Source organism: Myotis lucifugus, unplaced genomic scaffold (assembly GCF_000147115.1).
Source record: "Myotis lucifugus unplaced genomic scaffold, Myoluc2.0 scaffold_1, whole genome shotgun sequence".
In the NCBI taxonomy this organism is placed as follows: Eukaryota; Metazoa; Chordata; class Mammalia; order Chiroptera; family Vespertilionidae; genus Myotis; species Myotis lucifugus.
The window spans coordinates 8,643,294-8,656,758 of NW_005871049.1; the positions used below are offsets into that span (position 1 = coordinate 8,643,294).

General features: G+C 44.6%; 1 protein-coding gene across 1 annotated transcript in view; it reads left to right on the top strand.

Moving 5' to 3' along the window:
- Positions 1–2,251: 2,251 nt before the first annotated feature.
- Positions 2,252–13,465, top strand: part of PCDH10 (protocadherin 10) — a 39,398-nt gene continuing 28,184 nt past the window's right edge. Inside the window, 10 exon segments of the mRNA XM_014455067.2 lie at positions 2,252–3,241; positions 3,243–3,368; positions 3,371–3,415; positions 3,417–3,578; positions 3,581–3,610; positions 3,613–3,705; positions 3,708–3,975; positions 3,978–4,933; positions 6,514–6,572; positions 7,127–7,233. Of these exon segments, the coding sequence (XP_014310553.1) occupies positions 2,288–3,241; positions 3,243–3,368; positions 3,371–3,415; positions 3,417–3,578; positions 3,581–3,610; positions 3,613–3,705; positions 3,708–3,975; positions 3,978–4,933; positions 6,514–6,572; positions 7,127–7,233 (2,800 nt within the window). The 5' untranslated portion in view covers positions 2,252–2,287.

The window sequence follows — 13,465 nt, forward strand, 5'->3', positions numbered from 1 at the left end:
AATCAAGACCCCCCCCCCCCCCGCCCCGCGCCGTTACTCACATAGACTATGTTTTTAAAATATATTTGCGGGAGAACTGGCATGCAGTCTCTCTCAGCACGGATGAGTTCGCGCTGTATTCTAACTCACAGGAGCTGGGCGTGTGGACGCGCCGCTTGGCCCTGCTCCTGGCGAGCGGGCACTCGGAGCTCGCCAAGCGCATCCTTTGGGACCCGAGAGTGGGGGTGGGGTTCCTCTGGGACTCACACAGAGCTGTGCTGTGCGCCGCGGCTGGGAAGGATGGATTAGAGCACCCGGAATGTGCCAGCGCGTCGGCCGATCCCCGCAGAAGCACACACACGGCCCCGCGTTTCAGCCGGTCTACCCGCCACCCCCACCCACTCCCAAGTTCTCAGCCGCCCCGCTGTCCTCCTGCGGCGAGCATGCAAGGATCGCTGGGCAAGCATTGGCGCCCCTGTCTAGCACGGGGGCGAGGGCGGGGGGCGAGGGCATCTTCGATTGTCAGAAATAAAGCGGAAAAGAAATAGCCTGTGCGCGCCGCCGCGGCGGAGCACTCGGCGGGGAGAGGCGCAGGGCTACCGCAGGCTCCTTGCAGCGCCTGACAGTGCTCGGTGCTCGGTGCCCGAAGCCGGGAGGCGAGCGTTCGGTGGGCTGGAGGCAGAGCTCAAATGAAACGAGCCCCTCCGTCTTTGCTCAAAGCGCTCGCAGCTCAAACTAGGTCCCCAGACGAGTTCATCTATTTAGTAAGGACATGTGGGTCTGCCATGAAGACGGCAGGAGGCGAGTCTACAGCGTCGGCAGGTCCAGAGTATCGGCCAGCCCTGACCTCCTGGGCTGAATCCCACCTCCGACCCACACGCCTGTTCCAGGCGGCGCCTGCAGACCCTCACGCTCAGCCTGACACAGGCCGTGTTATATCCGGCTTTTAAATGCCCTGCCCGCCTCTGCCAGAGCTCCTTAACTTAGGTAACCCCTGCCGATTAATGGCTACGCTGCAACTTTTCCCCGTTCTCGGTGATTTATTTCCACGATCAGTAGCAAGGAAAATACCTTAAAGGAAAAAGAATGTTAGCGTCATCGGAAACCCCGCTCCTGAGAGAGGAGACCGCTCCTGCGGTTGCTATTATGATCTCGCAGTTGCTGATGCAAACGGGGGAACCTCTCTATTCCCTCTCCGTTCCCTGCGGCTGGGGACTGGGAACTTTCCGCGCCAGAGTCCCCAGCCGGCGCCGCGGGACCTGCGGGGCGGTCCTCGCTCTCACACTCACACTCACTGCGACCGCCGGGGCGCGGGTTCTCTCTCGCCCCGCCCGGCTGCCAGGTGACGCGCCTACTTGACGGCCAGTTCCGCCAATTAGCAGTGGCCCGGGGGGTGGTGCTCCTCGGGGATTGGTTGGCAGAATGAGGGCGCTGCGCAAAAACAGAGAAGCGTTGCGCTCCGAGCTCAGAAACTGCCAGCCGAGATCGCAGGCTCCAGGGCTGAGCTGGAGGAGGGAAAGGCTGGGAGGAAGAGAGACAGCTTAGAGGGAAAGAGGCTTGGGAAGGAAACAGCAGGACAGAAACTGCTCATCACACCTGCAGAGAGTCAAAGGACGGTGGGAATGAGGACGGAGAGAGACAAGACTGTGGAAGCCAAAAAATACAAATAGAGCGAAAGAGGAAGAAGAAGAAAAAAATGCCTAGAACATTCATCCGGAGAAATGAAGAGAATGAAAGTTTTATGCTGCAGAGCCGTTATATGCTTTTCCGGCACAACATTCTCTCCCTGCTTTTAAGCCCTTTGGCATTTGCCCGCCGTTGACATTAAGAGGCATGTTCAGCGGTGCCGGCAGCATCTCCTCTTCCTTCTCCTCTTCCTCTTCATCCTCCTCCTCCTCCTCCTCCTTTCCCTCCTCCTTCGCCTCCCATCAGCAGGAAGACAAACCGAGGACAGTCTTGAAATATCGAAATTTCCTCCTTGGGATTTGCCAGCGTCGCGTTGCGCCAAGACTGTCGGAATAAAGGACGCTGACTATTGTATTATTATTTTATTAATTGGTCAGTGGGAAGATTACAGATGAGGAAAGGGGACGCCTGCCACTCTTCCTGCGCTAAGATTGAAAAATGAGGCTGACCTGGGGGAAGCCCTAAAATGAAGCAAAAAGAATAAGATTTTTAAGGACAGAAAGCCACAGGATCCCCCCCCCCCCACGTAGAACACTTTTATTTGTATTTAATTTTTTTTTTCTCGTGCCGGTGGGGGAGGTGACTGGCGGGCTGCGGGAAGCTGCTTCCTTCCCCTTTGGAGATGATTGTGCTATTATTTTTTGCCTTGCTCTGGATGGTGGAAGGGGTGTTTTCCCAGCTTCACTACACGGTGCAGGAGGAGCAGGAGCATGGCACTTTCGTGGGTAATATCGCAGAAGATCTGGGCCTGGACATTACAAAACTTTCGGCTCGCAGGTTTCAGACGGTGCCCAACTCTCGGACCCCATACTTGGACCTCAACCTGGAGACCGGGGTGCTGTACGTGAACGAGAAGATCGACCGGGAGCAAATCTGCAAGCAGAGCCCCTCCTGCGTCCTGCACCTGGAGGTGTTCCTGGAGAACCCCTTGGAGCTGTTCCGGGTGGAGATCGAAGTGCTGGACATCAATGACAACCCCCCCTCCTTCCCGGAGCCGGACCTGACCGTGGAGATCTCCGAGAGCGCCACGCCGGGCACCCGCTTCCCCTTGGAGAGCGCCTTCGACCCAGACGTGGGCACCAACTCCCTGCGCGACTACGAGATCACCCCCAACAGCTACTTCTCCCTGGACGTGCAGACCCAGGGGGATGGCAACCGGTTCGCCGAGCTGGTGCTGGAGAAGCCGCTGGACCGAGAGCAGCAAGCGGTGCACCGCTACGTGCTGACCGCGGTGGATGGGGGAGGCGGGGGAGGAGGAGGAGGAGGCGGCGAAGGAGGGGGAGGCGGCGGGGGAGGGGGCCTGCCCCCCCAGCAGCAGCGCACCGGCACGGCCCTACTCACCATCCGAGTACTAGACTCCAACGACAACGTGCCCGCCTTCGACCAGCCCGTCTACACGGTGTCCCTGCCCGAGAACTCGCCGCCGGGCACGCTGGTGATCCAGCTCAACGCCACCGACCCAGACGAGGGCCAGAACGGCGAGGTCGTGTACTCCTTCAGCAGCCACATCTCCCCCCGGGCGCGGGAGCTCTTCGGGCTGTCCTCGCGCACGGGCCGGCTGGAGGTGAGCGGGGAGCTTGGACTACGAGGAGAGCCCGGTGTACCAGGTGTACGTGCAAGCCAAGGACCTGGGCCCCAACGCCGTGCCCGCGCACTGCAAAGGTGCTGGTGCGGGGTGCTTGGACGCGAACGACAAACGCGCCGGAAGATCAGCTTCAGCACCGTGAAGGAGGCGGTGAGCGAGGGCGCGGGCGCCCGGCACGGTGGTGGCCCTGTTCAGCGTGACCGACCGCGACTCGGAGGAGAACGGGCAGGTGCAGTGCGAGCTGCTGGGGGACGTGCCGTTCCGCCTCAAGTCTTCCTTCAAGAATTACTACACCATCGTGACCGAGGCCCCCCTGGACCGCGAGGCGGGGGGGACTCCTACACCCTGACCGTGGTGGGCCCGGGACCGGGGGCGAGCCGTCGCTCTCCACCAGCAAGTCGATCCAGGTGCAGGTGTCCGATGTGAACGACAAACGCGCCGCGGTTTCCCACCCAGCCGGGTCTACGATGTGACCGAGAACAACGTGCCGGGCGCCTACATCTACGCCGTGAGCGCCACGGATCGCGACGAGGGCGCCAACGCCCAGCTCGCCTACTCCATCCTCGAGTGCCAGATCCAGGGCATGAGCGTCTTCACCTACGTGTCCATCAACTCCGAGAACGGCTACTTGTACGCCCTGCGCTCCTTCGACTACGAGCAGCTCTAGGACTTCAGCTTCCATGTGGAAGCGCGGGACGCCGGCAGCTCCTAGGCGCTGGCGGGCAACGAACCGTCAACATCCTCATCGTGGACCAGAACGACAACGCCCCGGCCATCGTGGCGCCCCTGCCCGGGCGCAACGGGACGCCCGCGCGCGAGGTGCTGCCCCGCTCGGCCGAGCCGGGCTACCTGCTGACTCGAGTGGCCGCGGTGGACGCTGACGACGGGGAGAACGCCCGGCTCACCTACAGCATCGTGCGGGGCAACGAAATGAACCTCTTCCGCATGGACTGGCGCACCGGGGAGCTCCGCACCGCTCGCCGGGTGCCGGCCAAGCGCGACCCCCAGCGGCCTTACGAGCTGGTGATCGAGGTGCGCGACCACGGGCAGCCACCCCTGTCCTCCACCGCCACCCTGGTGGTGCAGCTGGTGGATGGCGCTGTGGAGCCCCAGGGCGGGGGCGGGGGCGGGGGCGGGGGGTCGGGGGAGCACCAGCGCCCCAACCGCTCCGGCGGCGGGGAGACCTCGCTGGACCTCACCCTCATCCTCATCATTGCGCTGGGCTCGGTGTCCTTTATCTTCCTGCTGGCCATGATCGTGCTGGCCGTGCGCTGCCAAAAAGAGAAGAAGCTCAACATCTACACGTGTCTGGCCAGCGATTGCTGCCTGTGCTGCTGCTGTGGCAGCGGGGGCTCGACCTGCTGCGGCCGCCAAGCCCGGGCACGCAAGAAGAAACTCAGCAAGTCGGACATCATGCTGGTGCAGAGCTCCAACGTAACCAGCAACCCGGCCCAGGTGCCGGTGGAGGAGTCCGGGGGCTTTGGCTCCCATCACCACAACCAGAATTACTGCTACCAGGTCTGCCTGACCCCTGAGTCCGCCAAGACCGACCTGATGTTCCTTAAGCCCTGCAGCCCTTCTAGGAGTACGGACACTGAGCACAACCCCTGCGGGGCCATCGTCACTGGCTACACTGACCAGCAGCCCGACATCATCTCCAACGGAAGCATTTTGTCCAACGAGGTAAGGCTGAAGCGCAAGGACCACCATCTCTCATCTCCTCCATCTGAAAGCCTCCTCTAGCCTGGCCCCTGTTATTCCCGGTGCACTGTGTATTTATTTTTAGGATATTAGCTTATTTGTATCTCTGTGGGAGGGTGACCAGGGGGGGTCACCCTCTTCCACCCCTTTGTGTGTAATCTAAACTACGTGTTGTCCCTTATTTTTTGCGCTCCACCCCCTCCACGTTTATTTTCATTTCCTACCCTCGGTGCATTGCCACCTTGGACTTGCTTTCTTCCCTCTGGCATCTTGGCTTTAAAATTCCAACCCTCTCTCAGTCCTTTCCCTTCTTAGAAATCTGGGAGTGAAGGGGCAAGTGGGCGGGGACAGGGGGAAATGGGGTGGAGGAACTTACTGGCACTGGCAAAGGTCTTTTCTCTTTGCGTCTGTCTCAGGCGTTAATAAAGTTCATTGTTTTGCCCTGTTTATCGATGATGCTTTCAGTCGCGTGTAAAAGTAAGCTGTAGATTGTCTAACTTTGCACAGTTGTCTAAACTCGAATGCATGTTGTAGTGAACGAGTTATCAGATTCCTGTCCTCTGAACTCGGGTTGCAGAAAAGCCTTCAGTTCTGTTCTGGACAGCATTTACAGACGCTCTTGAAGCCGAAGGCCCACACAGTGTGAATTTGAATGAAGTTGCTTTGGCACAAGCCCCTGTAAGCATAAACTAAACGGAAGGCTTAAACAATTGTTGTCTTAAATATATCTCTTAGCTAATAATCACCTTCTTGCCACTTTTTTTTTTTGATAAATCACTGCTGTTGGCTTTCTTCATCAAAGGATTTGGCTTGTCAATTCTGATTTATTCTTGAAAGATGGAGAAGTGGCAAAGTTGGAGGGAAGGAAGGAGGGAGGGAGGGAGGGAGTGGGAGAACAGAGTTGATTTATATAAAAGAAAGTTTGGACCAGAAGAGGTGTATGGGTGGTGGAGGTGGGAGGAGGATGCAGAGGGCCTTTGGAGGGGGAAAGATTTTGGTGGGAGGGAAAGTTATGAACTCCTTTCTTGGCAGGTTATTTTATTTATTTGAGTCTTAGATATTATTAATTGACTTTCATGAATATTTGTACAGCTCATTTGTATCTTAAGCACATTTTGAAAATAAACAACAAAATAATTCCATAAAACATCCAAACTTTTGCTTATTGAGCGTGCTGTTTTTCTTGTGTCAACCAGTATACACCTAAACACTTTTTTAGGCCATTGAAAGAAAGACTACAGAGTATAACTAGGTTGACTCTATTGGAGACAATCGTTTATGAGCCCCAGCTATGAGGTCATTTGCATTCTCTCCTTAAAAACACCCACACATTTAACATTGGCCTTTTAGACCTGCATTTTTTTAACCTTTACTGAAAATCTAGACTGAGGTGTCTTTTCATATCTCCTTACCCAGCAATTGGGCTGAGATCTTAGGACAACATAGAAATTCATAAAAATGTCCACAATTACTTAAGTTAGAATTAGTTTTCAACCTCAAAAGCAGACTATTAGTTAACCCTTAGCATTCAAAGGCTCTTGATTTATGTATTTTTTTTCTAGACTAAACACCAGAGAGCAGAGCTCAGCTATCTAGTTGACAGACCTCGCCGAGTTAACAGGTATGGACTCATTTTTTACTTCCTAGCTTGGTGTATGGACAATCTACTACCTATTGCAAGTAAGAACTAGGTATATTATTCAATAATATAATATAAAACATACAAAGTATTTCCAATTAAGGCAGGACATAAATACTAATTAAGTTGGGTTTCCTACTTAATACATTAAAATATGGGTATCTTATATACAAGTGTCTAAATATTTTTGAATATTTTGTCAGTTTTCACCCCTACACTGTTTCTGATAGTCTTCCTAACTGTTCCAGGTATATATACACACCTGCTGTATAAAATGATATAAACATATGCTTAGCCCCAATCATAGAATTTCTATTGCCTAAGCTTTACATGCCTTAAAGGGCTCAAACTGACTGCTAATGCTCAATTTTAAAGAGTTAGGCTTCAGCTTATGAAAACAAGCTTTATGCAGAAATAAAGCCAACTCAGAGGTCTATGAATCTGCAGCGCCACCAGCGACCATGTGGTGGCAGAAGAATGTTTTGTGTGTAACTTCACCTTTTTTTATTCTAATGTTCACATTTTTGTACTTCTAGTTCTGCATTCCAGGAAGCCGACATAGTAAGCTCTAAGGACAGTGGTCATGGAGACAGTGAGCAGGGAGATAGTGATCATGATGCCACCAACCGTGGCCAGTCAGCTGGTAAGTGTGATCAAAGAGCAATCTAAATGCTGGCGTTTATAGTTTAAAAAAAAATCTAGAAAAGATGATGTCCTAAGTAATTTTTTTTTTTTGGTAAATTTAATGTTGCTACCTCTACAGGAAAGGACTGCATCATCCTATGTTGATAACTGTATACTCAAAGAGGATTCTAAAAATGCAATGTTCCTTTGGAGAGTTAAAATTAGAAATTCATTGTGGAATATATTAGAATTTGAAATATTTCCTCCTTATGTAATGTGCTTTAATGAAATTATAATGCATGCAAAAAGCCATAGATCTCTCACCTGGGCCAGTCCCCAGTCTTCAGTCAATTAAGATATTATTAGACTTGTTTGTGGATGAGGTAAGTGAAGATGAATGAAATTGATTGACCTGTACAAGGTCACAAGAGGCTAAGTGGATAACTGGGGCTCCAATCCACATTTCTTTCCATACAGTGCATTTTGCATGCCACCAAGCAGTGAATGTGAGAACAGATGGTGATTGAAAGTCATAAACAGGTTGAAAGCAGGATTTCCAACCCTAGGTTCTTAGGCTTCAGGACATTAGCAAACATTTGATAGTGTGTATTTCCTGACGTGTGTTAGGTTTCCTTGTATTTTCAACAGCGTCCATGACCTGTCAGAAAGGTGGACGCCATGTATATTTATATGTGGGCTTAATGGTAGTCACTGTTGGGGTCGCAATGGAATACAAATATTTTATTTTATTTTATATATTTTGCTTTAATTTTTCCATATGAATTTATTCTTGACATTTTATAGGACCCTGATAACTCTAATTACTAATTCATAAAGGAAACACTTAAGAGAAATAAAATGTGTACCTTAACATAATGAAAATAGTCTCATAAAGTTTGGATTTTCTGTCCCTTTCATTTGCACTTCATCTAAAAGGATGCTTGTTAATTTTGTTTTCTTTTTATTTTCTGACCAAGTTTTGTGTTTATCTGACACATAAGAAAATGGAAAGGCAAGTCAACTTTTGTAACTTCTAAAAACGTCCACCATTGGACCGTCTCTGGGTTCAACTTCTTTGGCTTGCGATTTGAGCTTTATTTTGATTAATGATGTAAGCATAGAGTGATAGGGTCCTTGTCTTCAAGGCAGCGTTGGTCCTCGAGAGCACCCATTCCTCAACACACTTGGTGGACCTCTGAATGGGGCTGAGGCAGTGTGTCAAAGGGCAGTACACGCCCCGCGGTCGCCTGGCAGCAGTGGCCGCTGCAAGCCTAAGACTGGGCTAATGTGTGCTGTGTCTGAGGCTGCCTTAGGCTTGGGAAACACAGGCAGGAGGAGGGGGGAAAAGCTGCTCAAGGGTCTCTTTATTTTGCTGCAAGTCATTAATATGCAGACCTAATGAGACTTGAGAACTGCCAAGAATCCCCGGAGGTCCCTGCCCCTTGCAGGCCTTCACGCTAAGTGAACAGAGCATCTATTTAGTGTCTGGGAACCTGACAACAAACCAGATCTTGCCAGAAGTTTATATTGGAGTACAAAGTCCCTTTCATTTTTGGCCTATATATGGCATATGATTTATTGTTATCTTTAAGAAGCTGTACATTTAGAATCATGCATTCCTATTCTTTTCTCAGAGTGTCTAACTCAACAGTCAGCCTTTTAAAACTTTTAAAACAAAATCTTTAATATAAAAAACTGAGTATCTGCTGAATGCTCCCTGGGATGCATTTTATTCCTTTCCACCTCTACCACTTTGCTTGGTGTGTGTGTGTGTGTGTGTGTGTGTGTGTTTTCCTGTGGCACTCCAGCCTCAATAAACATTTCAATTAGTTTAGTCCCTCAGACATAATGAGCTATAATCACCTAACCAAAGAAAGAGAAATGAATAAGCATCTGCAAAAAGCACTAAATTTGGAAGGTGGATGGGAATATATTCCTGCCCATGCACCTTCCAGTAGTTATTTTATTTCATAGGCACTCAGTGTTGCCATTTTGGGGATGTTTCTTTCCATTGTTTGAGATGTCAAAGCATTAAAAGGAAAAGGAAAATACTAAACTATGTTCTGAAAAACATTTTTTAAAAGTAAGGCAGTTTTTATTTCTCTTTATCAAAATGGCCATTTTCCCCCTATCCTTATGTTTTTAAACATGTAAAAGTAGTACAGAATCTACAATCTGTGTATTTCATTAACAGTTTATAGGGCAGCCACTACATACTGGGCACAAGAATAGCTGTTTCAGAATTGGAACTGCACACTTTTATTAAGAAATAGTTGCTAAAAAAAAAAAGTAATCGCACTTTTGTGTGCTGAATTGCAGTCAGTTTTAATATGTCTAATTTCATTGTAAGAATGATTTTGAATGTTTTCTTTTTAAGTATACAATCCTAAATGCAGAGAATTAAAATGCATTTACTTAATGCTTTTTTCCAGTCAAACTGATGTTGTGTATTATAAACCCACATGAAAAAGCTAAAATATTTTCTAAAAGTTAAGCCCATTTCAGTATATCCATTTCATTTCACTGAAAAGCCAGGTATTAACGATCTTCCAATGTTGCAATATTTAGGAAATAGTCAAAGCACATGCATTTTCAGGTTTAGGCTATGAAAACATTTCATACTAATAAGCAAATCTCTCTCAGCTGGATTTTAAGGGGAAGAGGTTAGATTATCAAGGGAAAATAACTCTGGAAAGATATAGAAATCTGAATTTTCTCCTTTAGTTTGCACTGCATCCCATACTGCATTTCATACACTATTTGGCTTAGTGCTTCACCTGTTTAAACTTCCTAACTTCTTCTTTATTCCCACATTCTTTTTCTATGTTAACATTACTTTATAGGTACTTATTTAGATATGCCTTCTATTTATTCTTCTATGAATAGTTTTCCTTTTTTGTTCTCCCCTCCCCCCGCTTGTCCTCTTTCTAAGCCATTTGAAGTCACCAATTTTGTTCATAGAAGGGCTTTAAATACGGAGGCAGCTGCACAGAGAATCACATAAGCTTTTTCAGTTTCCCACTGCACCTGGATCCTGTGTAAAATTCGTCAGATTGACCACTGCTCTGTGGAACTTTTTTTCCTATAGCCTTGTCAAGGTGCTTTCCATGTCTTTTTCGGTGCGCTATTGATGTATTGGTCAGATATGGCAAAAGTCCAAGGAGATGTGGTAAATGCATGCATAAATCATCACAAGAAGCAAAACTGATTAATCACAGCTGAAATAGCCAAAGAAAGTCAAGGTGGATTTTAAAAGATATATATTTTCAATTTTGTTTATTTTATCATTAGATTAAAAGATAGGCTTTTTTTTCTCATTTAGAATACTGGTACAACATTTTTTGTTGTATATCCTTAAACATTTTCATATTATTGGGGGTACAACTAAGAAGATCTATTAAATTGTAAGAAGTTGCTTTTTAATTTAAAATACAATGTGCATAATACTAGAATTAAGTATGAGTTTATTTTTTATAATTGTGGCTTCTGAAAAAATATATTGAAGAGGAGAACCCTAATAAGTGATTCTGTTAATGTTACCTCAAAATGTCAAATTGCTCTTTTCAGTTACAAAGGAACTTAGCATCTAAATGTATTTATTTCTTAACTAATTATTATGAGATTGATACATAATACATGGTCAAATTTTGGCTATACATTTTTAAAAAATGATTTGAATTATCAATATAAACTAGTAGATAAATTATATTATGAACTGTATTAATATCAATAAGAGAATTCTTGAATTACCATAAATGTAAATTTCCCTTTCCCAAAACTCCAAGAATTTAGAGACTGGTAAAGTTTTTGGCTTTATAAATAAATTGAATTACACCATTGTTTGCAAAAACTCACTAAGGTTTGTGGTGAACTTCTGAGCTACAAAGATTTGTAATTAGAAAAATACAATGCAAAATATTGAGAGAAAGTGGAAAAAAATATAAACATTTTGAAAAAATAGGTAGAGAAAAATTATGATAGACATGTTTTGAATTTTATGTTTGAATTCTGTTGATAAATATCTGCCTCCAAACCACATTATCCTAAAAATTATAGCAATTTTTATGGTTATAATTAATATCTCTGTTTCCAGTGTTATGTGGTCAAAGCAATACTAGAAATTTCCTCAAAAAATTTAAGTGTTGATTTTCTTTAAAATTAACTTATCATGTTTGAAAATAATAAACATCTTTTATGAAGGTTTGGTGCATGAGAAATGTACACATAGTTTTATATTATTACATTCATCAGGAAACAGTACAAGTTAAATACAAATATAACATCTTTGAAATTATAATTTGTTCTCAGTGGTACTATCACTGTCTCCAACTATAAAGGACAAATTATTTGCCAGTTATAAAAGACATATTTTAAAATTTGTCTAAATATATCTGTGCATAACAGGCAGTCTATCACATCAGCTGTTATGCCTTGTAGAACAGATTATTCCTGAGAAGTGAAGAAAATAAATAAGTAGGAGAAGACTTGCAAGTAAAATATATATATATATATATATATATATATATATATATATATATATGGAAAGAGATTTCTTAGAAATTACCATACCTTCAAAACTGAGGCTTGTTCTGCACTTTTCTGCTATACAAATTCTATAGGTACTACAGTAAGACCATTTGAAGGGGACAAAAACAAAAAAAATCAAGTTAAATTTACTTTCCCTTGGGACTTCAATTTGAGCCATTAAAAAATTCCCCAAGCAATGTGAATGTCGATATGTCATTTTACTATGTCACATGGTAAAATACCGGGCATTCCTGTGCATCATGTAGTCATTTATCCCAATAAACTTAAATATACCTCTGCCTGCTTGGTCATTAAAATAATATTTAATAGAGCTAGTGATAAATGAAAAAAGATAAAATAATGTTAGGCTTTCAATGGCTCCCTAAGATGAGGACTGGTTATGAAAAAATGTTGCTTTCAAACTATATATAAGAAAGAAAGAAAAAATTCATTTTCAATAAGTATTTTTATTCGTTATTTTAAATTTATTGATGTACTATTTGTGTTATTAAAATTATGGCATTTTCCTTATAAGAAATGTGTACACTTGCTTTACCAGTAAAACTGGTAAAACATATTCGTGTATAATTTGTGACACCTTATCTTTCCGTCTAGTTATAGAAAGCTGTGTGTTATTACTATGGTAATTCTATTTGAAAGGATTAGTTCACAAATTTCTCAAGAACATTATCCACAAGTGTGTGTTTTTTTCCTTCAGTCAAGTAAGATTCTTCCAACAAAAAACTTTATCTTATTCCACCACTGTTCTTTTTATTCATATGTTGTATTATCTGTACAGGTTCTCAACTCATGAAAACTTTATTAGATCGTCTTAGGGACTTTTAACTAGCCTTTAATATTTACAAGAGGCAGAACAGCATACACTTCAAGAGAACAAAATGGGCACAGTTGAGTATAAACTACCCATAAAAACAAGTTCTACTAAAAGTACCTCCTAATATAATCATCTGCATAATGATGTTGAGAAACCAGTTTATTCAAATTTCTCTGTGTAAGATTATTACTAGTATATGCATAATTATAGGAAAACTTGGGTCCAGGCCCTCAAAATATGTGAAAGATTGTTAATAGTCTCGTCATATATTTAAAATGGTATTTTCAGTCATGTGATGAAAAATTGTATTAATTCTAAATTTTGCATTAGGTATCCATCTTGATCAGGATCCAATAATACAATTCTATCTTAATATTTGAATAATTCCATCAACTTTGAATTCCATATAACCTGAATTTATTTTTAAAAATAAATAATTGCTGATAATAATTTTAGTCTTAATGTTAGTTCCATCTATTACAAATAAAGCCCCCCCTCATTATGCACATTATTAATAGGGAGCATTTATATAAGTATAGTATGGCAAAATACAAATCTCTCTGCTTCTCTAGCTTCCACCTACCTGGTATATCAGTGCATCACAGACATTCTTTTCCCTCTTCTCTTTTTCTCTCTACGTAGCTGATTGCAGAAATAGGATTAAAAAACTGACCTCTGATGTCTAGGGAAACACTGACATGCCTTACATGTGGACCTTATCCTGGCTTCAGCTCACGTTTTTGTTCCTCAACAGTTCACTGATCAGTAATTTATTTGCAGGCTTATGCACAATAACTGTCAATGGAGTGTTATAATCGAAGTTAGACTTTGCATTATGTTTAATTTAAATTTAAAAGGTCATTGTAAAGTGAGATTCACATGTGATAAG